This window comes from Corvus cornix, chromosome 2 (genome assembly GCF_000738735.6).
Source record: "Corvus cornix cornix isolate S_Up_H32 chromosome 2, ASM73873v5, whole genome shotgun sequence".
Lineage (NCBI taxonomy): Eukaryota > Metazoa > Chordata > Aves > Passeriformes > Corvidae > Corvus > Corvus cornix.
In genome coordinates this window covers 377029-403719 of record NC_046333.1, presented here as the reverse complement: position 1 = coordinate 403719, position 26691 = coordinate 377029, and the positions used below count along the sequence as shown (strand labels likewise).

Here is a 26691-nt window from a genome sequence, read left to right as displayed (position 1 = left end):
TAGATGCTCTGTGCCTGTGGAAGGATTTGAGTGTGCTCACACCAGGATAAATGGGATTTGCAATCTTCAAAGTTGTTTCTAAACGTCAGGGAGAAGAGATTCTAGACTGATGCTGATTTTAGTTTTAAAAATACAAGTGCTTTGGATCCTAGATGGGAAACAGGACTCAGAACTTCACTGGGCCTTTGCACTCAGGAATTTTAGCCTGGAAGGGCCTTTTTGGGCTGCTGTCTGTAGATTCCAGGTTTTAAAGAGGGCAAATGCAGCTGCTTTTGCTGTGCTCGTCCGGCACAGTGAAGAGGCTCCCCTGACCTGTCCTTGCCCTTCCCCAGGCCTGAGCAACGAGAGCTGGTCCATCATGAAGAACATGGCCACCGAGCTCGGGATCATCCTCATTGGATACTTCACCCTGGTCCCAGCCATCCAGGTGAGTGGGGCTGCTGCAGGACAGAGCCCAAGGCACTGCAGGGAGGCAGTGGGCAGTAGGATCACAGAGTCAGGGAATTGTCTGGGTTGGAAAAGCCTTGGAGACCATCAAGTCCAACTGTTCCCCAGCACTGCCAAGGCCACCACTAGCCCATGTCCCCAAGTGCCACATGCACACAGCTGTTAAATCCCTCTAGGCACGGGGACTCCACCCCTGCCCTGGGCAATTCCAATGCTCAATAGCCCCTCTTGGGGAAGAAATTTTCCTTAATTTCTAATCTAAATCTCCTCTGGCACAACCTGAGGCCTTTTCCTCTCACCCTGTCCCTTGTTCCCTGGGAGCAGAGTCCCCGGGTTTTGATGGACTGTGGCCAAAAAGAACAAAGAATGTGAATCAGAATAAATATTCTTGGATTCTCACATGGACTCATCCAGCCCTAAACCCTCAAGAGGTGGATAACAGGGTTTGTCAGTAAAACACTGCTGAGTGTCCCCTGTTCAGAGGTGAAATGGGAGCTAATCCCTTTGTCCCATCCTCAGGAGTTCTGCCTCTTCGCCGTGGTCGGGCTGGTGTCGGACTTCTTCCTGCAGATGTTGTTCTTCACCACGGTGCTGTCCATCGACATCCGCCGCATGGAGGTGGGCACAGGGGCATGCCCTGGCCTCGGGGGAGGAGAGGGACACAGCCCAAGCATTTCACTCCCCAAAGAGAAAAAGAACAGAACCATAAATTCACGGAGGTTGGAAAAGGCCTTTAAGATCATGGAGTTCCAGCCATTCCCCAGCACCACCACTGCGTTCACCACTGACCATGTCCCCAAGTGCCACATCCACAGGGCTGCTAAATCCCCCTCCCCAGGGATGGGGACTCCACCCCTGTTCTGGGCAGCTGTGCCAGTGCTGGACAGCCCATTACAGGAAGAAATTTTTCCTAATATTTAACCTAAATCTTCCCTGGTCAATTTGAGGCTGTTTCCTCTCATCCTGAGCTGTTAAAAGTTCTGGGTCTGTACTTGCTTGGTTACACACATAGGGATTGGGAACAGGATACTTGAGGGAAAAGACACTCTCAGGAAGGACATGGAGCTGTGGGAGCAAAGCCAGAGGAGGCATCAAGTTGATTGGAGGGATGGAGCAGCTCTGCTGTGAGGAAAGGCTGAGGGAATTGGGATTATTCAGCATGGAGAAGAAAAGCTTAGAGACCTAGCTGTCGCCTTCCAAGGCCTGAAGGGACCCCACAAGAAAGATGGAGAGAGAATTTGGACAAGAGCCTGGAGTGACAGGACAAGAGGGAATGTCTTCAAACTGACAAGAGAGAAGGTTTACATTGGATATTAGAAAGAAGTTCTCTGTGAGGCTGGTGAGGCCCTGGCACTGGGGCTGGGAGCAGCCTGGGACAGTGGGAGGTGTCCCTGCCCATGGCAGGGCTGGCACTGGATGTGCTGTAAGGTCCCTTTCATCCCAACCATTCCGTGATTCCATGAGTCTATAAATGTGCTGAAAGGAGACACAGTCACCACCATGACCCTGGGGGAAGAATCGCTCACCAGGGATCCCTCACCCCTCACCTCTCCCTGTCTGTTCCAGCTGGCCGACCTCAACAAGCGGCTGCCCCCCGAGTCGTGCCTGGCGCCGGCGAAGGCCCCGTGCCGTGCCCGGCCTCCCGCGCTGCGCCCGGCGGCGCCGCACACGCCGCACACCATCACCCTGCAGCCGTCCTCGCTGCGCAACCTGCGCCTGCCCAAGCGCCTGCGCGTCATCTACTTCTTCGCCCGCACGCGCCTGGCCCAGCGCCTCATCATGGTACGTGTGGGGAGATGGTCCCCCCCTGCCCATCCCGCTGGGCACCACCCCGGCCAGGCTGCACCCCCTGCCCATCCCACTGGGCACCACTCCGGCCAGGCTGCACCCCCTGCCCATCCCGCTGGGCACCACTCCGGCCAGGCTGCACCCCCTGCCCATCCCACTGGGCACCACCCCGGCCAGGCTGCACCCCCTGCCCGCCCCGCTGGGCACCACTCCGGCCAGGCTGCACCCCCTGCCCGCCCCGCTGGGCACCACTCCGGCCAGGCTGCACCCCCTGCCCTTCCCACTGGGCACCACTCCGGCCAGGCTGCACCCCCTGCCCGCCCCACTGGGCACCACTCCGGCCAGGCCCCACACCTCCATGTCCTGGTTGCCAAGCGAGTCTGGTGCTGCCCCATGGGATCCAGAAGCAGGTTTCCAAGGCTGGCTGAGCCTTGAGATGATTTTACAAGCAGAAATCACACTATGTTCCTGCATGTGTGGACTAAAGACATTTAGGAGATATTTTGCTTAAGGTTTCACCCTTTACAGCCACTGCAGCCACACCACTTCTGGCCCTGCTTTTCCCCCCCGTCTCTGTTTTGGATGTCTCTAATGGAATTAGAGGGATCTCTGTGTTCCCAGCCCAATCAGCCAGCACTGGCAGTTTAAGTTAAATCCCCACACGGTCCCAGAGCAGTGGGTCCTGCACACCTGTGGATCCAAAAACCCCAACTGAGCCATTCCAGCCCTGTTTGGAGGTGCCAGACATGCTGGTCCCAGCTGCCAGCATGGAGTCTCCTTCCTGCTGTGCATTTGGGGAGAGAAGTTGGGTTCTGACCATCATGTGGATCACGGAAAAGTGGTGTCCAGGGTCTGTGTGTGCTGGGCCATGCTCCAGATCTTCCCCAAGGAGCGGTGCTGGGAGTGAGGCTGCAGGAAGTGTGGGGTACCTGTGGTTGGGGTGCCGTGGGTCTGCTCAGGCAGGGGACAGGCTGGTGGCACTGAAGGGAGCTGTGTCTCTGCTCATCCTGCACAGGCCGGGACGGTGATCTGGATTGGAATCCTGGTTTACACAGATCCTGCTGGGCTCCGCACCTACCTCACATCCCAGGTCACCGAGCAGAGTCCCCTGGGGGACGCAGGCCTGCCTCCCATGCCCGTTCCCGGAGGGGTCCTGCCTGCTGGGGACCCCAAGATCGACCTCTCGGTGTTCCCATCGGAGCCAATCCAGCTGTCGGAGAACCAAACGCAGCAGCGGGAGCAGAAGTCAGGGCTGGAGCCGAACCAGCACACGTGGGCCCAGGGACCAGAGGGCAGAGGGAACGGGCAGGTGGAGCTGGGAACAGAAGCAGAGGTTACCTGGGGAGCAGAGGATGAGGAGATCTGGAGGAAGCTTTCCTTCAGGCACTGGCCAGCCCTCTTCAGCTACTACAACATCACCCTGGCCAAGAGGCAAGTGGGCTGGCATGGAGTGCCAGAGGCACTGGGAGCTGGGCAGCTGACCCCAAGAGTTTGTCTTCCTTCTGTCCTTCGTGCTCCTGACTCACATAACCTGGTTCCATGAGGCTCGTTCTGGGTGTGCTTGGGAGGAGCTGCTGAGCAGGTCCTCTGGGGTGGACAGAGCTCACAAAGCCCCCAGGGCTGTTCCTCTGGGAATCAGGGTTGTGTCTCTCTGTGATCTCGGGTGTTTTATGTGCTTGGTGTCTTTGTCTTCCTTGATCCTGGAAGTGAAGTTTTAAATTTTGCAAAATGAGCAAAGGAGGCTCAGGGGGGACCTTGTGGCTCTGCACAAGTCCCTGACAGGAGGGGGCAGCCGGGGGGGTCGGGCTCTGCTCCCAGGGAACAGGGACAGGAGGAGAGGGAACGGCCTCAGGCTGGGCCAGGGGAGGCTCAGCTGGGATATTGGGAATATTCCTCATGCAAAGGGCTGTCCAGCCCTGGCATAGCTGCCCAGGGCAGGGGTGGAGTCCCCATTGCTGGAGGGATTTGAAAGCAATGTGGATGTGGCACTTGGGGACGTGGGTCAGTGGTGGCCTTGGCAGCGCAAGGGGGAACAGTCAGACTTGATGGTGTCAGAGGGCTTTTTCAACCTCAGTAATTCCACAATTCTCTGATACAATCATGTGTAAGTGATGGAAATAGTACATGTGAGGAAGAGATGTGTGAGCTGAAGAAGCTTCTTGGTGAGACCTCCCAGCCTGCACCGCACAGGAAGTGAGATCCTTACTTAAATTCATGGGATCCAATTGATCTCATCAGACTTAATTCCACTGCTGGCTCTTTGAAGGGTTAAAACCTGGAGAGTAACTTCAGAGAATATTCCCAAGGAGATCTTCAGTTCAGAGCACCTGAGGTTACAGCACTGAAAGCGCCCTGGGACCTGCCATGGCTGCCCAGTCACCTGTCCCTGTGTCCCCTCGTGTCACTCCCGAGCTGTTCTCCCTGTCCCCCCTCAGGTACATCAGCATCCTGCCAGCCATCCCTGTCACGCTGTACCTGAAGCCGCAGGAGGCCCTGGAGATGCGGCATCCCCAGGAGGCCTCGCGCTACCACCCCTTCCTGGCGGGCAGCGCGGGGAAGCTGGACACGGGACCCGAGCCGGACCGCACAGCACAGCCCCACGGCCACCAGGACGTCACCCTTTACAAGTAAAACATCCTCTCACAGCCTCCTGACCCTGCCTCAACCAACCCCAGCGGGACTCCGGGGCTGCTTTGGGCCAGTCCTTTTGCTGGGAGAGGAAAAAAGCTCACAAAACGTCAGTGCCAAAGCTCGGGATGCTTGGGAGGCTCCAGTGCAAAATTAAATTGATCTCTCCTGGCAGTTTTCCATCAGCTGAGGGCAGGAATGGGCTGTACATGGAGGCTCTTAGTGCTCCTGATGCAATTCGGGGCTGGTCACTGGGTGATGAGGACAGGAGGTGGATGTGGGGGTATAAACGTTGTGATTTCATAGAACCCCAGGTTTGGGTTGGAAGAGGCCTTAAAACTCATCCAGTGCCACCCCCTGCCATGGGCAGGGACACCTTCCACTATCCCAGAGCACTCCAAGACCTGTCCAGCCTGGCCTTGGACATTGCCAGGGATGGGGCAGCCACCACCTGGATATCATTTGATAATGACTTACTGGGTGCTAGATCAAACTTTGGTGCAAGGAGCTTCCCTCCCTGCAGAGAGGATGGCTCACACCCCCCTGCCTGAATCTGCAAGTGCTGAACACACTGTGTTATCCCAGTCCCCAGCTAGTGTTTTCTTAAAATCTGAGTTGAATCTTAGTTGCTCGTCACTTTCCTTACTGAAAAGCCTCAAAACCTTGTTGAAATTGTCGTTTTCCCATTAAAACCCCCTTTAATTTCCAACAAATCTCTGTAATTTGTTGAAAAGCTTTCTCAGCTGAGAAATTCAGACCAGCACGTGAGTAATCCTGGCACAGGATTTTCCAAATCTATCCTTGGACTAGAAATTAGAATTTCTTTTCTTACCTTCTTGTCTTCGTGTGTGTCTCCCCCAGGGTGGCTGCTCTGGGCCTGGCCTCGGGCATCCTGCTGGTGCTGCTGCTGTTCTGCCTGTACCGGGTGCTGTGCCCCAAGAACTACGGGCAGAACGGGCCGGGCCGGCGCCGGAGGGGGGACCTGCCCTGCGATGACTACGGCTACTCCCCCCCCGAGACCGAGATTGTGCCCCTGGTCCTCAGGGGACACCTCATGGTAGGTCCAACTCAGAAATAAATACATACAGAAAGGATGTTGTAGCATGAAATTCCTGCTGCACGTTCTCATCTCCTCCTGGAACTTGCTTTCTGCAATTCCCACCATCACCACCTCTGGCATCCATTCCCTGCTTTACTGGGATACCTCCACATTCCTGAGGTCCAAGGAACAACTGGATGTGGCACTCGTGCTCTGGGCTGGGTGACAAGGCAGGCATCAGTCACAGGTTGACTTGATGGTCTGGGAGGGCTTTTCCAACCAGGATGATTCTGGGATTCTTCCTGTTCTGAGATGAAACAAAGCTCTTGGGCGTCCAGACATGTGAGTTTAAAATGCTGTGCTGTGTCTCCCAGAGAAGCTGCACCTCTGCTCCTGAAGCTACCATCAGCTGGGACAGAATTTGTCAGGGAAAGGCAAGACAGACACAGTCTGTTGGATTTGCAGCAGTCCAGTGCACACTGAGGTCTGTGGGCAGAGATCCTGGAATGCCACAGTCACAGACTGGTTTGGGTTGAAAGGGACCCATCCAGTCCAACTCATTCAGTCCCAGCCCTGCCGTGGGCAGGGACACCTTCCACTGTCCCAGGTTGCTCCAAGCCCTGTCCAGCCTGGCCTTGGACACTTCAGGGACACGCATGTCCTCACCGTCCCTCGGTTCCTAAACCAGCCAGATTTGACAGGAAACCCATCATCTCTGCAGCTCCTCCGCCACACCAGGCTGTGTCAGGGTCCAGAGGCCTCGGTGGTGCCACACTGAGCTGTGCTTGTCCTTCCTTCCTGCCAGGACATCGAGTGCCTGGCCAGTGATGGGATGCTGCTGGTGAGCTGCTGCCTGGTGGGGCAGATCCGCGTGTGGGACGCGCAGACGGGCGACTGCCTCACTGTCATCCCCAAACCCAGGTATGGCCCTGTCCGTGTCCCATGGCCCCACATCCCCACATCCCTGTGCTCCCATCTTCCCGCCAGCGGTGGGGCTGAGCTTTGTCCCTCCTCCCAGGCTGCGCAGGGACAGCAGCGGCATCTTCGATTACCAGGAGGGCTGGGATCCCAGCCCGGACGGGAAGAACGGGCTGGAGGACTCCTTTGAGAGCAATCACCAGCTCAAACGGCTGCTGGGCCCCCCCAGCCCCCCCTGTTCTGTGACCAGCCCGACCTCACCTCCCTCATCGACACCAACTTCTCGGAGCACGCCAAGGCGGCCGAGTCAGAGCCGCGGCTCCGGGCCGTGGGCACTCGCCACAAGGACTCGGGATACGACTTCAGCAGCCTGGTTGGGAAGGTGTACGAGGAGCACGGCAGCTCCAGCTGCAGGAACATGAACTTCCCGGGGCTCTCAGCCCCGCACGGCCCCGCCGGGTTCTGCGGCAGCAGCGGCCGCTCCCCGGGGTGTGGCTCCGACGAGGGCGGGTGCGGCGGCCGCCGGCGCAGCCTCGGGGACCGGAGCCTGGGGGACGAGACCTGCGCGGGATGTGACAAATCTTCACCCCTGCCGTCCTGGGGCGGGGACCTGGAGAGCTCCGTCTGGAGCCTGGAACTGCAGGGGAACCTGATCGTGGCTGGCAGGAGTAATGGGAAGCTGGAGGTGAGGAACAGGGACACAGTGACAGGAAACGAGGAGCAGGGACACAGTAACGGGAGGGTGGAGGTGAGGAGCAGGGACACAGTAACGGGAGGGTGGAGGTGAGGAGCAGGGATGCAGTAACGGGATGCAGTAACGGGAGGGTGGAGGTGAGGAGCAGGGATGCAGTAATAGGATGCAGTAACGGGAGGCAGGTCACACAGCTTGGGAGCACAGCACAGGGAGCTCTGGCCTGCTCACTCAGCTCAGGGGCTGGGAGCAGAGCACAGGGACCTGCTCAGGATCCCAGACTCCCTGTGGTCAGTGCTCCTCTGGCCAGTGCCACCGCAGTGACCCCTCCTCCCCCAGGTGTGGGATGCCATCGAGGGGACCCTCCGCAGCAGCAATGATGAAGGACAATCCGGCATCACGGCCCTCGTCTTCCTCAACAACAGGTAACTCCTTGTGCAAGTGCTGGGAGATCCCCAGCCCCAACCTCCACGGCAGCTCCTGGCAGCAGAGGCTCAGCTGAGAAGTCTCCTCCTTAGAATCAGGGTCATGGAATACCCTGAGCTGGAAGGGGCCCCCAAGGATCATGGAGTCCAACCCCTGGCCCTGCACAGACACCCCAAAAATCCCACCCTATGCCTGAGAGCATTGTCCAAATGCTGCCTGAGCTCTGGCAGGGTTGGAGCTGTGACCATTCCCTGGGGAGCCTGCTCAGTGCCCAACCACCTTTTCTTGATATCCAACCTAATATCCAGCTTAATCATTCTGTGTATCCACCTCTCACCAGCTTTCCTGGCTCCAGGTCTGCTCCAGCAGCCACTTCTTCAGCCCTCAGTCTTTCTAGTAGCTGAATATCCAGAGGGTTTCAGGGCTGGGATACCTTTGGATCGCTGCTGTTCCAGAGGTGCTGCCGTTGTCCAGTCCATTCGGAGCTGTGTCCAGTCTCCCAGCCCAGCTCTGTGCAGCCTCCTCCTGGGAGCGGGTGGTCTGCGCTCGGCCCAGGGGACGTCCGGGTTTGGGGCTCGGGGAGGGGCCTCTCCTCACCCCCCACATCTCCCCCTCAGGATCGTGGCTGCCCGGTTGAATGGCTCCTTGGATTTCTTCTCTCTGGAGACACACACAGCCTTGAACCACCTGCAGTTCCGAGGTGAGCGGGTGTTGGAATGTCAGTGCACTGCCCTGGGCTCCTGCCTTTCCCTCCTCCCTCTTCTTCCTCGTAGCTGAGTCTTCCTCACACGCACTTCAGCTTTGGTGGTAGCTGCTCCAAAGCACCCGGAGCTGTGCTGAGCTGAGGGGTGCTGTGGGAGCTCTCTGTGCTGGGACGCCATCCCCATGCTGGTTTTCCCCAGGGCACAGGGCTGGAGGCTCCCATGTGCTTCCGGGGCCAGCACTGCCCTTACCTCCTTCCACTTCTCACTCCTTTCTCTTGTCTCACTTGTTCCCACCCCGGGAACAGCCCAAGGTCGTGGCACAATGCCAGCACAGCCCAGACTGGCCCATGGGGGTGACTGGTTAGAGCACAGGGTTCCTTTGCTTCTGGAGCACAATAGAGGGGATGATTGAGATGGGATATAGGGGAGAAATTCTTCCCCTGGGAGAGTGGTGAGGGACTGGAATGAATTTCCTGAAGAAGCTGTGGCTGCCCCATCCCTGGAAGTGTCCAAGGCCAGGTTGGATGGGGCTTGGAGCAACCTGGGATAGTGGAAGGTGTCCCTGCCCAGGACAGGCAGGGGGTGGCACTGGATGGGCTTTAAGGTCACTTCTATCCCAAACCAGTCTGGAATTCTTTGACCCTGTTGAGACCCTCCCTCCACTTGTTCTTGAGCATAGAGGGTTCACTGCAGTACCAGCCCCAGATTCCCTAAAGCCCAGCACCCAGCCCCCTGAGGCACAGCATCCCGAGGTGTCCTGACCCTGGCTCAGGTGTTTGTGTCCCCGCAGGTGCCCCGGGCAGGAGCAGCCTCCCACCATCGCCGGAGCTGGGCCGCGGGGCCGCGGTGCGGTGCCAGCTCACCCACAGCGTGGCCTGCGCGCACCACAAACCCATCACCGCGCTCAAGGCCGCGGCCGGGCGCCTCGTCACCGGCAGCCAGGACCACACCCTCAGGGTGAGGGGGACAGGGACAGCCGGCTGGGGGAGCACACAGGGCGGGGGAGTTCGGGAAGCTCCGTGGGTTCTGTTCACCTGCCTTGATGTGGCATTGGAGGAGTTGGAAGGGCTGGGTATGGTACCCTCATGCCTTAGGAATGGGTGACTTCAGAGAATTATGGAATCATTGAGGGAAAAGCTCTTCAAGACTATCTTAAAGATAGTCTGGCCCCAGAGCCTCACTCCAGCCTCTCTTGCCCCAGGTGTTCCGGCTGGAGGACTCGTGCTGCCTGTTCACCCTGCAGGGCCACTCGGGAGCCATCACAGCCGTGTACATCGACCAGGTACGGGGGGAGCTGCTGGGCCTGAGCCCTCACCTGCCTTCACACCTGAGCTGATACCTGAGCCCACCCCTGAGATCACACCTTGGCCCATACCTGGCTTCATCCCTGGTCCCAGCCCTGAGCCAGTGGCTCAGCCAGGGGCACCCACCTGGGTCCCTCCATCTCTCTCTGGCCAAGCCAGAGTTTTCCTCCAGTTCACTGTCAGCTCAGCAATCTCTTCCCCTAGAGATCTCTTGCTTCCCTGTCCTTTTGGAGCAGGGAATCCCTGTTCCTGCACTGCCAGGCAGGGCTGAAACAGGGCCTGAGCCCCCAGGGAGGCTCTGCCTCCTGGGCCCTGGGAGGAGGAGTGGGAGCCCCCCATGTGCTCCCTAAGCCAGCATGTGCCCCCAGGTGCTCTCCCACCTCAAGTGAACTCAGGTGCTTCTGCACCTGGGGCACCTGGGGTCTGTTCCCCCCAGCCTGCTCGAGCACACGGAACAGGCAGGGAACCCCTGGGGTGGCAGTGCAGGGTTCCAGCCCACCCTCATGTGACCTCTTGCAACCGGGAGTGCCTGGAGCACCAGGAGTGTCGGTGGCACCGTGTCCCCTGGTGCTGACTGGCCCTGGTGTCCTGCAGACCATGGTGCTGGCGAGTGGCGGCCAGGACGGGGCCATCTGCCTGTGGGACGTGCTGACGGGCAGCCGCGTGAGCCACATGTTCGCCCACCGTGGGGACGTCACCTCCCTGACCTGCACCACGTCCTGTGTCATCAGCAGCGGCCTGGACGACGTCATCAGCATCTGGGACCGCAGCTCGGGGATCAAGCTCTACTCCATCCAGCAGGTGGGACCTGTGGGGCAGCTGGGGAGGGTTAACCAGGAAAGTGGGAATTGCTTGGCTTGGAAAAGCTCTTGGAGACCACAGAGTCCAACCACCCCCCTGTGCTGCCGAGGCCACCACTGATTGTGTCCCCAAGTGCCACATCCACACGGCTTTTAAATCCTTCCAGGGAAGGGGACTCCTCCACTGCCCTGGGCAGCCTCTTCCAATGTCTAATCACCCTCTCCATGATGAAATTCCTGCTGATGTCCAACCTCACCCTCCCCTGGCACAGCCTGATGCCACTTCTCTTGTCCTGTCCCTGCTCCCTGGGAGCAGAGCCCGACCCTCCCTGGCTGCCCCCTCCTGTCAGGTACTTGTGCAGAGCCACAAGGTCCCCCCTGAGCCTCTTTTGCTCCAGGCTGAGACTCCCCAGCTCCACATCACAGCCTCAGGGGTCCTCCTGGGTTTTCCTGGCCCCCACCACCTCTGCTGCGCTTGGAGGCTGAGGAGCCTCTACTCCAGCTCCACATGCTTGGAAGCTTCCCTGTCACGTGCAAAGACTCAGAACAGTCCGGATCCACCGCAAGGCTCTGCCCCGTTCCAGCCCCTTGGAGCTCAGCTCTCCGCCCTCTGTCCCGCAGGAGCTGGGCTGCGGCGCCAGCCTGGGCGTCATCTCCGACAACCTGCTGGTGACGGGCGGCCAGGGCTGCGTGTCCTTCTGGGACATCGGCTACGGAGACCTGCTCCAGACCGTCTACCTGGGCAAGAGCAACGAGTCGCAGCCGGCGCGGCAGATCCTGGTGCTGGAGAACGCCGCCATCGTCTGCAACTTCGGGAGCGAGCTCAGCCTGGTCTACGTGCCCTCGGTGCTGGAAAAGTTGGACTGAGCAGGAGGAGGGGCCGGCGGGACTGAGGCGGGGCTCGGGACTGTGCCGGAGAGGGCACGGGGCCGCCGGCTCCATGGCTCCATCCGTGCCACCGGAGCGACTCCTGCACCAAGCGAGCTGGGGCCGCCGCCCTCGCTGCTCTCCCTGGTCCAGCAGCATTTTCCCCGTGGTCTGGGGACTCCCCGGCAGCCCGACGGTGCAGGGGGACACGGGGGCAGGATACGGCAGGAGGGGGGACAGTGTGGTGGCTCCCAGGCTGGGCACCCAGCAGTGACTGTCCCAGCCCAGCACCACTCCCAGGACACACAACAGCCCTCGGCCAGCCCCGGCCCCGGGTGGCAGCCGGGAGAGGGCCGGGACCGGTCCCTCCCGGGCGTGGCTCGGCCCCCACGTGCCTTAGGGCGCGGCAGGGCCCCGCCTGATCCCGCCCGCGGCCGCAGCAGCCCTCGCCCTATTTATTTATACCCTGTAAATAGTTATTTATTGGGGCAGGGGGCGCGGGGTCCAGCCCCCGGCAGTGCTGCCCTCGCCGTGCCCTGGCACAGCTGCCCTGCCCGGCTCCCTCCTGCGCCCCATCTGCAGCAATAGCACCTTCTTCCTCCTCCTCCTCCTCCCCCCCTTCCCGCTGCAGGGCCAGAGGAGGCTTTTCTCAGGTTGGGAGCGGGCGGAGCCCTCGCCCCCTCCTGCTGGGGAGGGACCCGAGCGGGGGCACAGCGGGACCAAGGTGCACAGCCAGGGACGGGGCAGCACCCGGGGCTCCCCCCGAGCACGGGCTTGCGGCTCCGCTCCCCTCCCTCCCCGGGCGCTCTGCGGGCTCCGCTGCAGCCCCGCCCCAGGCCGGGGCTCCCCGCCCTGCCCCGAACCGCCGATGATGTCTGTTCTTGACCCCCGGTGATTGTAGAGGCGGCGCCGGCCCGGGGCAGGGGGGACCCCGGGACCCCGGCCCAGCCCCCGCGGGTGGCCTTCGCCCAGCTGTACCTTTGTGCTGTACAGGGGACGCTTTTTGTACCGATCGTGTTTTATAACGTGTGCAGGAACATCCATTAAACGGAACTAACCCGAGCCTGGCTCAGCCCTGATCCCCGCCCCCGGCAGCACCAGGGCCCGGCCCTGCAGATAAACTCGCTTTATTTTAGTAGCAAATAGCTGAAAAAGTCAGTTCTACCTGGAGTCAAACAAAGTGGGGCTGGGGGCCGGGGGGCCCCCGCCCCCCTCACGCCTTGTTGAGGGTCCAGAGGGGGTCGAGCATGCTGAGGGGGTCGTCGCTAGGCCGGGGCCCCCGGAGCCCCTCACCCGGCTGCGCCTGCAGGAAGTTCTGCTTGTTCATTGCGCTGTTTGCCCTTGAGGGACGCGTCCAGGCTGAAGGCCTCGGGCGTCAGCGAGGCCAAGAGCTCCAGTGAGGAGGAGGAGGAGGCTGGGGGGCAGCGGGGGGCTCTGGCGGCCCCCCCCGGCCCCTCGGGGCTCTCCCCCCCCACGTGGTTGCTGTTCTCAGTGTCACCCCGGTGGCTCGGGGACGGGCGGCCTCAGGGCGGGGGGCTCGGGGCCAGGGGCACCAACACCGTCCACGACGCCATCAGGAATCACCAGCGGCACCTCAGCATCCACAGGGTCTGGAGCGGGGACAGGATCCACCCCCCAGCCCTCCCCGGGCTCCGTGCTGGGCCCCCCCGGTTTGATGCTGAGCTTGGCGATGGTGGCCTGGATGGAGCTGATGGGCACATCCCCCCCAGCACCAGGTCCTGCGGGTCCTGCTGGAGGTAGAGCTGGGGGGGGAGAGCGGCCCCGTGAGCCCTGGGAATGGCAGAGCTCCCCAAAAGCCCCCGACACCCTCCTACACCCACCTTGGGGGAGGTGCTGTTGGGGGGCTTGGCCAGGGCGGGGCCGCCCACGCCGTGGCGCAGCAGCACCTGCTCGGCGTGGAGCAAGACGGCCTCGAAGCAGAACTTGAGGTGCAGCTGCAGGGAAGGGACACGGTGAGAGCCGAGGGCGCAGCCCCTGCCCCACGCCCGGGGGTGCAGCTCCGCAGTACCTTCTCCTGTAGCATGTGCTTGCGCTGCTGCCGCATCCGCCTCACCAGCTGCGCCAGGTCCGGGATGCCGTTCCCAGCCTCCACCTCCTGCACGGCGGCGTAGAGCAGGCAGAAGGCGCCGGTGCGGCCCACGCCGGAGCTGCGGAGAGACCCCCGAACCGTGACAGCCCCGGGAGATGAGAGGGGAGCCCTTCTCCCCCCCCTCAGGAGCTCCCGGCCCCGCTCACCTGCAGTGCACCACGACGGGGGTGTGCAGCGGGCGCTGGTGCAGGTAATGGCCGTGCACCTCCTGGATGAAGCGCAGGAGGCTCCCCTTGCTGTCGGGCAGGCCCCTGGGGGTGGGGAGCACACACTGGCTCGGGGGCTCTCTGCACTCAGCCCCCCCTCGGAGGCTGCCCAAACACCCTCCCCCACTCCGGAGCTGTGGTCCCGGAGCTGTGGTCCCGGACCTGCCCCCGATCGGGGCTCCCAGGGCCCCCACCCTCCCCCACCGCAGCGGGACTCCCCAAGCCCCCTCCCTTCGCCCCTCCGCGTACAGCTCAGGCCAGGAGGTGAACTGGAGGTGGGCCACGGTGCGTTTGAGGCTCTGGTCGCGGTACTGCAGCGTCAGCATCCGCTCCACGTGCGTGGGGGTCACGCGCAGGCTGGTGAGCACCAGGGTCAGGGGGCCCTGCGCCACGGGCTGGCCCCGCTCCGACGGGAAGTACCGGAGCACCTTCTGCCGCGGGACGGGCCGTCAGCACACCCCGGGGACCCTCGGGACCCAGAGGGCCTGCTGACACCCGGCCACGGGCACCGGGTAGGGTGTCCGAACCCCGGGGCCCCGCCCGGCCGTCCCTGCACCCAGGACAGGACGCACCTTGTCCAGCTCCTGCTCGGACACGAGCATGACAACCACGGACACCTTCTGCTCGTAGATCATGAGCCAGAAGTCGGCGGCGGTGCCGAGCAGAGGGGCCTGGGTGGCGATGAGGGCGGGGCAGTACGGGGACAGGTCCTCCACGCGGCTGGCGTTGATGTAGTCGTCCTTGCCCGAGCGCAGCACGACGCGGTTGCGGTCGTAGGGCATGATGTCCTGGTGCCGGTTCTTCATGGAGTAGCAGCGGGCGATGGCGATGGAGCGCTGCCGGGCGTCGCGCTCCTGGGCCTCCTGCAGCTCCTTCCAGACTGCGTCCAGCTCGGAGCCGCCGCCGGGCGCGGGCCGCTCCAGCCGCTCGGCCAGGGCGCGGAACTGCTCCAGCTCCGCCAGCAGCCGCCGGACGCGCTCGGGCTCCGCGTACGGGTCGGCCTCGATGAGCTGCACGGCCCGGGGCCGCTGCCCCTCCTGCAGCCCCGCCTTAGTGGGCTGCAGCAGCCCCCCGGGCGCGGCCGAGCCGCCGGGCTGGCTCTCGGGGCTGGACGACAGCAGGTCGGCGGGGCAGGGGCTCTGCCGAGGGAACGGCGAGTCCCCGGCGCCCGGCGGGGGCAGCGCGGGAGGGGGGCGCGGCGCCGGGGGCTGCATGGGCAGGGCTGGGGACGGGGACGGGGCCGGGGACGGGACCAGCGGGCCCTGGACCACCACGGGGCCCGGCACGGGGCCGGGAGAGGGGGCCTGGCTGGGCGGGGCGGGCGCGGGGGGGCCCAGCGCCATGGTCCCGGGGGGCAGCTGAGCGCTGGGGGGGGCCGGGCTGGGGCAGAAGGGCAGCGCGGGGGACCCGGGGGGCACCGGCTGGAGCCCCCCCAGGGCCGGGGGGCCGTTCTGGGCAGGGGTCCTGGGGAAGGGCACGGCCCCCGGGTGCGGGGCGAGGCCCGTGGGGGGCAGCTGGTCCTGCCCGGGGAGCTGGTAGAGCTGGGGGGGCAGCGGGGCCTGCCCCGGGGCCGGGGGGGGCAGCTGCCCCCCGGGACCGGTGAAGGGCTGCTGGGGGAACTGGGCCGGGGGGGCCAGGGGGACGCGGGGGGGTTGCTGGAAGGGCAGAGGGGCCTGGGCTCGGCCCGGGGGCATGAAGGGACCTGGGGGGAAGTGCTGGTGGCCCTGGGCAAAGGCGGGCGGGGGCTGTGCCGGGGGAAAAGGGGCCTGAGCCGGTGCCCCGAAGGGCTGAACCCCCCCCGCAGTGTAGGGGAAGGGGGCCGGGGGCCCCCCGGGCGCTGGGGGGGCAGGAAGGGGCCCGGGGGTCCCCGGGGGGGCACGGAGCAGCTGGAGATGGGGGCCTGGACGCTGTCCACCGTGGTGGTGGCCGGGCGCGTGCCCGGGGGCTCGGGGCCACCCACCCCCGGCTGGGCACCCACGGGGGCTGCCCCGGGCACGGGGGGCCGGAGCGGGCCGGGGGCTGCCCCGGGCTGGCCCAGGCCGTAGGCGGGGGCGGGCAGGGGCCCGTGCTGGGGGGACGAGTGCGGGGGCAGCACGTGGGGGCCCCCCCAAAGCCCGGCTGTCCCGGGGCGCGGATCAGGGGCGCGGCCGGGAAGAGCTGAGGGGCGGCCGAGCTGGGGGCGGGCCCGGCCGGGGCCGAGGGCTGCAGGAGCTGCCCCGGGACGCCCCCGGTGGGAGGAAAGGGGCTGGGGACGGCGGGGGGCCCGGGCAGGCGGTAGTGCCCGGGGAAGGGGGCGTGGGGGCCAGGGGGGCAGTGGGGCGCTGGCCACGCCCCCGGGCAGCATGTAGGGCTCGGGGGCCCGCAGCCCCCCGGCCAGGGCGGCCAGCGCTGGGGGGGGCAGCTGGGCCAGGGGCCCGGGCAGCAGCTCCGGGGGAAGGCTCCGCAGCTCCTCCGGCAGCTCCGACAGCACCAGGGAGCCCAACTCGGCGGCCTCGGGGCCCCCGGCCTCCAGCTCCAGTGGCTTCTTCTGCAGGGGGGGCTTGGGGGCCGTGGGCCGGGGGGGCGGCTGCTTCTTCAGCTCCCTGAGGGGCAGGGGGGCTCAGTGTGGGGCCGGGTGCTGCCCTACCACTGCCCCATGGGCTCCAGGAGCCCCCCAGGCCACCGCCCACAGCTCCCACAGGCCCCTCTCACCCCCCGGGGGTCTCACTGGCCCCCCAGCCCGGGTCTGTGCCCACCCACCTCTCCAGCAGCTGCTGCCGGTGCGCCTCGCTGGCCTGGCATGCGGCCCGCGCCCGCTCCAGCAGCTTGGCCGCCTTCCCCTCCAGGTCCGTGTAGAAATCCTTCCCCTCCTGGGACTTCTTCATCAGGTCCTCATAGGCCTCGTAGGAGGCCACCAGGGTCTGCACGGTTGTGTTCCACCTGGGAGGGGGGCACGGAGGGGCTCAGCGGGATGCAGTGCCAGCATAAAGGCGGGCACTGGCTCCAGGCACCTGAGGAACCCTCCAGTTCCCGCTGGGATTGGGCACAGGGACAGGGCAAAGCCACCACGGCCCTGGCAGTGCGGTGGGACAGGAGAAGCTGGCAGTGGCCCCACACCTGTCCCAGGGTGAGGGCTGCTCCTGGGCACTGAGACCCCCCGGGGCAGCAGGACCCCTCCTCCCCACTCACTTGTGCTCCACCTCGGCCAGGGCCTTGCGCACGGCCGCGTATTTGACATTGGCGTCAGTCAGGGCCTTGAGCACGTTCTCCTGGGCAGCCAAGTTCTGCTCCAGGTACACCTTGAGCTGGTCGTACTTCTTCAGCTGCTCCTCGAAGAGCTTCTGCCGGGACACGGGAGGGGACACGGGAGGGTCTGCAGGGCCCTGGGACAGAGCGGTCCCTGAGTGGGACACAGGGGGTGTCCCAAGCCCACCTTCATCTCGGAGCGGTCGGTGGTGACCAGCGAGGTGGTGATGTCGTCCTTCTGGATCATCTCCCGCAGCTGCTGCTCCAGGGACAGCCTCTGGTCCCGCATCTCCTGCACCTTGGCCAGGATCCGCTTCAGGTTCTGCAGCACCTGTTTGTCGTCTGGAGGTGGGGCGGGGTCAGGGACGGGGCCGGATCCCGAGGAACCGCAGGGAACCCGCGGGGTGGGATCTGCGCAGCCAGGCCGTGGCTGGGACACTCTCTGTCCCCTTTGTCCCCGAACAGGACCCACTCTGCACGTTCCCGGGGGACAAGCCCCCACCCCCCTCACACGGACGGTGCCAGTGCCAGGTGACACACGGGGACCGAGGGGGGCACAGGGAGGGCAGCCCTTCCTCCCCAGCCTAGGGGCACTGCCACGCCCCTGGGGGGACACAAGGGGGACAGCCCTGCCTTGTCCAGCCCCCCCCAGGCCAGGACTCACCTTCGGAGAGGGTGGGGGTGGGCAGCGCGGCCCGGACCTGCTCCAGGGGGCCGCCGAGCAAGCGCAGGTTGCCCAGGTGCAGGTTCATGGCGCGGTGCAGCTCGGTGTTGGTGAAACTCGCCTTCTCGTGCAGCTCCAGGTACTTGGAGCACTCCTTGCTCACCTCGGCCAGCCCCGGGGGGGACCCCGGCGCCGGCGGGACCCTCCCCAGCAGCTCCTGCAGCTTCCGCTCCTGCACCTCGTCCTCCTCCAGCAGGTCCCGGATCTCCTTCAGCGACGCCTCCACGTCGGTGAAGACCCCAGAGAGCACTGGGGGGACACGGGGGGGGGCTGGTGGGGGTTGGGCCAGGCGTGGACACAGCGGCTCCAGGAATAAACCCGGCAGCCAGAGGCAGGGACATGGCAGCCCAGGTGTTGGCATGCTGGGCTCGTGGGCACCCATCCCCTTGGGGTCATCCCTCCTCCCGTCCAACAGGGAAATGCTTTGGGATTCAGGAATTTATGCCAGCACAGAACCAGCCATCGGTGAGAACATTCCCAACAGCCTGGGCAGGGAGCAAGTGCCACCCTCAGAACCCCCAGCCCCAGGCAGGGAGCAGTGCCAGCCCCAGGCAGGGAGCAGTGCCAGCCCCAGGGTCCCGGAGCCCTCACCCTGCATGGACTGGACGAGGTTGCGGACGGTGTCCGGGCGCACACTGAGCGCGGCGCATTTCTCCATCAGCACGGGCGGGATGTGGTTGTACATGTCCAGGTTGTCCACGGTCTCGGGGTCCAGCTGCATGGAGTCCATGAACTGGCTGTGGGACACAGAGGGGCCCCTAAGGGGTTGGCAGTGTCCCCCCTCGCAGAGGCTCGGGAGCACCGGGACCCCGTGGGGCGGAAGGGCCGGGCCCCTCACGTACTCCAGCACTTCGTTCTTGGCTTCAATCTTGGCCATCACATCCCGCAGCAGTTTGGCCTTTTCCTCGCTGGGACAGGACAGGACAGAACATTCTGTGAGTGCAGGAAATCCCCACCAGGCTCCAGACCCCCATCCCATCCCATCCCATCCCATCCCATCCCATCCCACCCCATCCCATCCCGTGTGCTCTGGCCGGAGCCCGGACACACCTGTACAGGGACGAGGCCTCGTGGGCAGCCATGGGCACCAGCTTGGCGAAGATGTCAGGGCCGGTGACCGCGGGGTCCGTGGGGTTGACGGGCAGAGCCTTCACCAGGGGGGCACCTGCGGGACACACCCCGGGCTGGGATCGCTCCCGAACAGATCCTCCCGCTCCATCCCAGCCGATCCCTGTCCCCAGGGGTCCCAAAGCCCCCTGACCTTTGACGGACTGCAGAGTGTCCAGCGCAGGCACAGCCTCGTGGTAGATGAAGTCATTGTCCTTTTTGGCTGAATTGTACCTGGAAATGGGAAGTGATGCTGGAAGAGAAGGAGCGGGGGGCATTCCTGGCCCCCTGAGCTTGCTCCCAATGGGTTCAGCCCCCTGGGCCTCCTGGGATTGATGCAGCAATTCCCACAGCAGCCATCCGTCCCCAGGGCCTGGGGCAGTGCTGGGCTCTGCATGTCAGGACAGTGGGAACGCTCCCCAGGCTCCCTGTCCACCAACATTCCCAACCCCTGGAAAAGGATGGATACACCCTAGGGCACCCCACAGACTCACTTCCCACCGATAACATCCATGGTGAACCTCAGAGCTTCCTGCACGGTTTCAGGCTGCCCCTGTGGAATTGAGAGTGGGAATCGCTGTCCGAGCGCTCCTGCCACGAGCGGAGAGGCCTGGAGACAGCTGAGCCTCCTAGACCAATCCCAGTCCCCCTCCTGCCAGCCTGGCAGCCCAGGGCCCAGCTGGGAAGTGGGAAGCCTGCAGTCCCAGACAGCAGGAACACACCTTTGCCAGCTTGATGGCCTCGTTGAGCTTATCCAGAGCGCTCTGGAAGTAGATGACCTGCGGGAGAGTGGGAATTGGGGTCAGCACGGGAGGCACTGTCCTGGCTCTGAACAGGGACACCAGAGCTGCCCACGGCTTTCCCAGAGCACCCAGGCCCTGGCAGCACACAGGACATGGCTGTGGATACGCAGCCTCTTCCAGGACCCGACCCCCTTCCCAGGACCACGGCTGGAGTGGATGAAACGGCCCCACTTACCCTTTCCCCAAACTTCTGCTGCTCTTCGGCCTGTTTCCCCATGTGCAGCTGGAAAAAAACTGGGATCAGAGCTCTGTAACTCCAGGGAGAGCTTTGAGAGGAGGAGGAAAAACCCAGGGAGTGGCCAGAGCTGCTCCAAAGCTGGCAGGAGCATCCCCAGATGGGATGGGAGCACAGGGAGAGCCCCCCCAGCCCCAGTTCCCCCCACTCACGTGGGCCACAGCAGCAAAATAATAGATCTTCATTTGAACCAGTTTCTTCCAATCCTTCTGGATCTTGCCCAGCAGCGAGGCTGTCTCTGAGTTCTCCAGCGCCCGGCAGGCCTCCTTGTAGTAATCCACCACCTGTGGAGAGGGACAGGGGAGAACCTGGGAATGCCGGATCCCAGGGGGGCCAGAGCAGGGCACGGAAGGGGGAATCACCAGCACTGGCCCCAGGACTCGGATCACCCAGAGAAATGGCTGGGGGAACTCAGGGATGCGTTTGGGACCAGAGCCAGGGACTGGTGACATCGCTGCGACACCTGTCACCAGTCCAGGCTGCTCCAAGCCTGGCCTTGGACACTGCCAGGGGTCCAGGGGCAGCCACAGCTGCTCTGGGAAATCCATTCCAGTCCCTCACCCACCTCAGAGCCAGGACTTCCCAATACTCCCCCCACATCTCCCCTCTGGCAGTGGGAAGCCATTCCCTGTGTCCTGTCACTCCAGGCCCTTGCCCCAAGTCCCTCTCCAGCTCCTGATCTCGGAGCAGCAGGAGCAGGGCCGTGCTGGGAGCAGCTCCTGGAGCTCACCTGGGCACTGATCCGGGCCACGAGGAAGCTCTTCCTGTTGTCCAGCATGGACTTCTCCAGGAGACACTCCTGTGCCTGGCCCTGCCACAGACAAGAGGGGAATGTTCAGTGTCCCAGTTCCACTGGCTCCAGCCCCTTTCCCAGGATGGATGTTGCACAGGGAATCCCAGCCCTGAGGAAGGGCACTGAGCCTTCCTCGATCCCCCAGTGCATCCCAAAACCTCCTTCCCCCCCTGGGAGAGAGCCCCTCGGGGGACACTGGGGTCCCATCTCCTGGGATCCTCAGGGAACACCAACCCTACGGACACACCTGAGGTGTCCCAGTACCACCAGTGCCCCCAGTGCCTACCAGCATGAGGTTGATGTTGAGGCTGAGGATCTGGTGGCTCATGTCCACGCTGTAGGAATGTGGGAAGTGATCTCGCAGGTAGGTGAAGGCGCCCGCGGCGCACTGGAAGTGGGTGCAGGAAACTTTCATGCCCTGAGAGGATGGAACTGTTGGGCTTGGAAAAGACTTCCCAGATCACGGAGTCCACCCAGCCCCCAGCACCGCCAAGGCCATCCCTGACCATGTCAAGTGCCACATCCACAATGGCTGTTACATCCCTCCAGCAATGGGCACTCCACCTCTGCCCTGGGCAGCTGTGCCAGGGCCAGACAGCCCTTCTGGGGAAGGAATGTTCCCAATATCCAACCTGAGCCTCCCCTGGCCCAGCCTGAGGCCGTTCCCTCTCCTCCTGTCCCTGTTCCCTGGGAGCAGAGCCCGACCCCTGCCCCAGCTGCCCTCTCCTGTCTCCAAGGTTCCCCCTGAGTCTCCTCATCCCTCAGTCCCTCCTGGTGCTGCACCCCTTCCTAGCTCCGCTGCCATCTCCAGACACACTCCAGCCCCTCAGTGTCCTGTCCCTGGAGACCCCAAACCTGTCCCGATTCCAGTTCCTGACAGTGCCCAGCACAGGACAGTCCCTGCCCTGTCACACCCAGGAGGGACAGAGCTGGCCCTGAGGGCCGCCGGGTCGTTACCTCCTCGGACACTCGCTTGTCCATGGCTCCCAGCATGGAATGCAGAGCTCCTGTGGGGACAGGCCAGGGCTCAGTGGGGCAGGGACACCCTGACACCCCCAGGAATGGGGGCTTGGACCAGGGAGGCCCAAACCTGTGGGAAGCCAGGCGCTCACCCAGGTTGTAGAGGACACAGGCCTGCTCGTACTTGATGTCCTCATGTGTCACTGCCTTGCCCGAGAAGATCTCAGTCCTGGGGGAAAAGGGGCACAGGACAGGGAGCAACCAGGGATTCTTCCAGGAGGAGGATTTATAGGGAACCCCATTCCCCAAGGGTCCCCAGGACCCCCCTGTGCAGGACCCCATTCCCCAAAGGTTCCCTGGGATCCCCCTGTCCCACCCTGTGCAGGACCCCATTCTCCAGGAGGTTGCTGGGCCACCCCTGTCCCACCCCGGGCAGGACACTGTCATCCCCCAGGGGCTTCCTGGGACCCCCCTGGGCCACCCAGGACAGGACCCCGTTCCCCAGGGGGTTCCTGGAGCAGCCCCTCTCCACGGAATGGGCACGGCCACGTCCTGCCAGGCTCAGCCCCCATCCCCGTGCCCCCAGCCCCTCACCAGGTGACGGGCACGGCGGCGTCCTGCCCGTTGCCCATGGGGATGCGGCTCTGCAGGAAGTGCAGCTGCCCCAGGTACTTGCGCAAGGTGCTGCAGCCCTCGAAATCCCTGGGAACGCTGACGGCGCTCTGGGAACAGGACAGGAACAGGGAGAGGCTCTGGGGACACGTTCCACGCAGGAACAGCACCATGAGGCTGCTTGGGATGAGGCGAGGCCTCCAGGAACACCTCAGGAGCAGGAGAGTTCTCCCAAAAACGAGGCCGAGGGAGCCACGTTATGGATCCAGAGTGGGAAAAGGAGGCTCTGCACTCCCGGCACAGCTCCCAGGGGTGGGAGAACCACAGGGATTTGGGTGTCCTGGGGCACACTGGGAGAGGAGGGAACAGCAGGAGCACCTGGGAAGGTTTCCTGCCCTCCTGCTTCAGCACAAATCCCAGTGCTGGGCTGGGGGTGTCTGGACCCCACTCTGGGCCTGCTGGGACCGCCCTGGGCTTTGGGGACCCGAGGGCCACCGCCAGGAGTTGTCCCTGCTCCCCCCACCCAGCAGCTCACAGCTCCTGGATCACTGGGATCATCCAAGGGCTGCTCCTTGGGACACAGGAGAGGGAGGGGAGCAGCCAAGGCCCAGCCCCCGGCCTGGGGGGGGGTCGGCAGAGCCATCCCAGAGCCCCCCGGGCGGTCCCCCCTCACCTGCCGGAGCAGCTCCAGCTTCCGCAGCTCCTCGTTGTAGTTCTCCGGGTTCTCCCCATAGTTCTTCAGGACAAACTGGAAAAGGGGAGAGCGTGAGAGGCCCGGAGCCCCTCCAGCCCCCGGAGAGGCTGATGGGGAGGGAGGACACCGGGCCGGGCTGGGGTGGCTCCCAAGGAGGAGCTTCACGCCCACGGGATGGGATCAGGGAAGGGCTAAGGCTGGAAAAGGGAGTTCTGGGCAGGGAGAAGGTGCCCCCGGCCCCCAGGGGGAGGCAGGGTGGGGCCATTCCCAGGGGCCGCCTGCGGCCCCCACAAAATCGCGAGGGGACCGACACAAACGCCGCGGGACCCCCCGAATCCTCCCCATCCATAAATCCCGTGGCACGGGAAGCGCCGGGCAGGGGTGGAGCTTGTTCACAGCTGTTAATTAAGTGACTGATTAATCAGGTCCCCACGGGGGTGGCAGGGACAAGGCGGAATCCCCCGGCCCTCGGTGGGCTCGGGGAAGGGGGTCCCGTCGTCTCACGCCCCCCGTGCCCCCGTCCTGATCCAAAGCCCCCCCACCTGCGACTCCCGACGGCTGCAGGGACCCCCCAGGCATCCCGACCGCCTTTTTCCTCTTCTCTGAGCACCTCAAAGGAGCCCAGACCTCTCCCTCTCGCTCCCCCCCCGCCCCTCACAGACCCCAAACCCCCCCGCCCCGCCCCGCCCCTCCCCGGCCCCTCCCGGCCCCCGCAGGCCCCGCCGCCCCTTCCCCGGCCCGACCTTCTTGACGGCGGCGTTGAAGGCGAACTCCCCGGCCTCCTTGAGGTCGAGCCAGATCATGGGCATGCGGGGCACGGCCTCCATCCCGGCCCAGCCCCGATCCCGGCCCGATCCCGGCCCCGCTCCCGATCCCGGCACGGCCCGGCCCGCCGGAACCGCGCGCGGGGGCTCACGGGACACCGAGTCCGCGCGACACTTCCGGCTCCGTTCCCTTGGCAACGCCCCGCCCGTAACCAGGGGTGACGGCGAGGCCACGCCCGCTCGGGGCGGGACAAGCGCTGTTACCATGGAGACGCCTCGCTCGCTGATTGGAGGACACGGGTGGTGTCACGGCGAAGCTCCGCCCCCGGGGGGGCGGGGTGGTTGCTATGGCAACCAGCGCCGCCCGGGCCCTCCCCAGCCCCTCAAGGCCTCCCCTAACGGGGTGCCGTTAATTAATTACCCCATTAATTACCCTCTTCCCCACCTTCCCCGGTCCCCTCAGTGTCGTGTTGTGTATTTTGGGCTCCAGGACGCCTTGGTGGTCCCAGGGATGCCTCGTTCTCCCCCCAGGGCTGTTCCAACAACGTGGATCAATCAGAGTAATGGGGGTTTATCCTACAATACTCCACTGATGTATTTAACCCATTAATGTAATTATCTGCTCCACTAATTAACTGATCCATTAATGTAATTATTTGAGCCACTAACGGAACTGTTTGATAGGTTCTGGTACAGGGGGAGCTCCTCAGCAGCTCCCAGCAGGAGCACACCAGAGCTGCCTTCTTCCAGCTGGGAACTGCGCCCTGGGCAGCCTGTCCGGCTCATCAGCCACACGGACACCGGGGACTGGGGACACAAGCACAGGGACACGGGGACATCAGGACCCAGGGACATCGGGACTCTGGTTATCCTGGGCACTGGGGCTCACGGGCATTTGGGGCTTGGGGACAGCAGGGCACAGAGGCACTGGAACCATCAGGATCTGGGACATGGGAACACCAGGACCCATGGATATTGGGACACTGGGTATTGGGGACACTGTGGTTCAGGGACATGGGGCCACCTGAACCTGGGACAAGGGGACAGCAAGTCCAGGTGGCACTGGGGACACAGGGTGGGTCCCTGCTCCAGCACCTGGAGCACCTCCTTCCCCTCCCACTGAATCCCCATTTTAATCCCTTTTTACTTAAAACGGAAACCAAAAAAGCTTTGGAATCAAAACATGGAAAACCTACGGGTTTGTGTTTAATTCCCTGATTTTGGTGTCATGGAATCCTTGTTCTTCCACAGGGAATTTGCCACGCTGCTCCAGCTTCTCCTTCCATCCACGGCCACTGGATACATCCCCATGGGATAACAGCACTGGCCTGGGAAGGGTGGGACAGGCTGTCGAGGCCTTAGCAGGTGGCACCCAGCACGCACCTTGTGCCGGGCTTGGCAGTGTTAATTAACCAGAACTGCATTAATTACGGTGACAAATCTGTTGCACCCACTTTCTCCTTCCTGGTGGCTTCCTGGATCAGCATGGAGGGAGCCTGGAATTAGGAAGGGAGGGAATGTCACTGACCCTGCTGCCCCTGCCACCCCCCCCCCCCCCCCGCCATTTTCCCCAAATATTCTTTGGGCCTGGGGATGTCCGAGGTTTCCATAACCACCCCCGGGAAGCGCCGGGAGAGGCCTCAAACGGCCCCGGGATGTTCTGGCAGCGCTGCAGGAATGGTGGGAGCCACGCCAGGCCCCCCCATGCTGGAGCCTGCGGCGGGAAGAGCCGTGGGCACCCGGACACGGCGGATCCCGGGCTCTCCAGAAGCCCCGGGAAGCACTGGCAGGTTGGTGTCACCCCAGGAATGCCCTGCTGGAGCAAGGGGGGACACGGGGACAGCCCAGGAACGTGGCTCCGCAACCCATGTGACACCAGCACCCACCTGGGCTCCCAGGAGCCAAACTCCCCAGCATTCCCATGGCATTCCAGCCCTGGAGACTCCCCCTGGGCAGCCAAGGAGCACTGGCAGAGCTGGGGCTGACCCTCACCTGGGCAGGCGGTGTCGATGAACAAGTCCTGCCACGACAGAGCTCCATGTGCCAGGTCACGGCATTCCCGCGGGATTTCAGCCCCGGGAGACGAGGGACCGAGGCCTTGGTAGCCTTAATTAATCAAAATTAGACTAAAAACGGTGTCAGGTGCCTTGAATCCACTTCCTTCTTCCTGGTGGCTTCCTGAATCCCTCTGGATCCTCGGAGCAGGAGCCTGGAACGGGAAAGGGCAGGAATGTCACCGGCCCCACGCCCCGGTGTTTCGGGCTCCCCCAGTCCCGCCATGTCCCGCCCAGCTCCCTCCCCAGCCCGGGCATGTCCGGGGCTTCTATGACCGCCCCCGGGAAGCGCCGGGAGAGGCCTCAAACAACACCGGGATGCTCTGGCAGCGCTACAGGAATGGCAGGGGCCACGCCAGGCCCCCCCATGCTGGAGCCTGCGGCGGGAAACGGCTCCCGGGGTAGCCTCGAGCCCCGGGATACCCCAGGACACCCCCGGGAGCCCTCCCCAGAACGCACCTCGCCCCGCGGCCCCTCACGATCGCGGCGGGGCCCGACGGGCGGGACGCGGCGCACCGCGCGCGGCCCCGGGAGCCATCGGTGGTCCCGCGGCTCGCGGTGGCGGCCCCGCGCGCGGATGGCGGCGGATGGCGGCGGATGCAGCCGGGCCGCCACGCCGCCCTCACCTGCTCCTGCGGCCGCCATGGCTGAGAAAGCGCGCACCTCCTGATGACGTCATCGCGACGCGGCGTGGTGATGGCGTCAGCGCGTGTAGAGCACGGGGTGGGCGGGGCCAGGGAGGGGGGCGTGGCCCGAGGGCGGTGCCTGTCACCGCAGAGATGACGTCACCTC

At 64.0% G+C, this 26691-nt stretch overlaps 2 protein-coding genes, 1 long non-coding RNA gene and 2 other non-coding genes across 6 annotated transcripts in view; 1 reads left to right on the top strand and 4 right to left on the bottom strand.

Moving 5' to 3' along the window:
- LOC104686480 (SREBF chaperone) overlaps positions 1 to 12674 on the top strand; it is a 41995-nt gene extending 29321 nt beyond the window's left edge. Inside the window, 15 exon segments of the mRNA XM_039571638.1 lie at positions 333 to 427; positions 967 to 1065; positions 2014 to 2229; positions 3251 to 3666; positions 4671 to 4862; positions 5725 to 5920; positions 6708 to 6823; positions 6921 to 7030; positions 7033 to 7505; positions 7851 to 7936; positions 8555 to 8637; positions 9432 to 9598; positions 9843 to 9923; positions 10540 to 10746; positions 11367 to 12674. Of these exon segments, the coding sequence (XP_039427572.1) occupies positions 333 to 427; positions 967 to 1065; positions 2014 to 2229; positions 3251 to 3666; positions 4671 to 4862; positions 5725 to 5920; positions 6708 to 6823; positions 6921 to 7030; positions 7033 to 7505; positions 7851 to 7936; positions 8555 to 8637; positions 9432 to 9598; positions 9843 to 9923; positions 10540 to 10746; positions 11367 to 11612 (2783 nt within the window). The 3' untranslated portion in view covers positions 11613 to 12674.
- Positions 12675 to 12723: 49 nt separating this feature from the next.
- On the bottom strand, positions 12724 to 24009 carry PTPN23 (protein tyrosine phosphatase non-receptor type 23). Its single transcript, XM_039571640.1, is given in 29 exon segments — positions 12724 to 12939; positions 12941 to 13116; positions 13118 to 13342; positions 13345 to 13375; positions 13454 to 13567; positions 13642 to 13780; positions 13869 to 13973; positions 14178 to 14359; positions 14501 to 15550; positions 15553 to 16510; positions 16668 to 16847; positions 17097 to 17248; positions 17341 to 17495; positions 17818 to 18126; positions 18469 to 18614; positions 18720 to 18785; positions 18928 to 19042; positions 19139 to 19218; positions 19479 to 19537; positions 19707 to 19763; positions 19963 to 20010; positions 20175 to 20306; positions 20753 to 20833; positions 21102 to 21233; positions 21773 to 21822; positions 21928 to 22004; positions 22370 to 22497; positions 23061 to 23135; positions 23825 to 24009. Coding segments are annotated over 29 exon segments (5220 nt in total). The 5' UTR covers positions 23909 to 24009; the 3' UTR covers positions 12724 to 12825.
- A 1012-nt stretch (positions 24010 to 25021) lies between these two features.
- On the bottom strand, positions 25022 to 26614 carry LOC104686371. 2 transcript variants are annotated; one of them, XR_005604615.1, is made up of 3 exons: positions 26526 to 26614; positions 25838 to 26054; positions 25022 to 25341 (listed from the first exon to the last, which is right to left on the bottom strand). It is a non-coding gene; the product is annotated as an uncharacterized LOC104686371 (long non-coding RNA). The 2 variants fall into 2 exon arrangements; XR_005604616.1 differs by lacking the exon at positions 26526 to 26614 and adding an exon at positions 26359 to 26399.
- Positions 25437 to 25565, bottom strand: LOC120409839. The gene has a single exon (XR_005601660.1). It is a non-coding gene; the product is annotated as a small nucleolar RNA SNORA9 (small nucleolar RNA).
- On the bottom strand, positions 26154 to 26282 carry LOC120409840. Its single transcript, XR_005601661.1, has one exon. It is a non-coding gene; the product is annotated as a small nucleolar RNA SNORA9 (small nucleolar RNA).
- Positions 26615 to 26691: the final 77 nt, after the last annotated feature.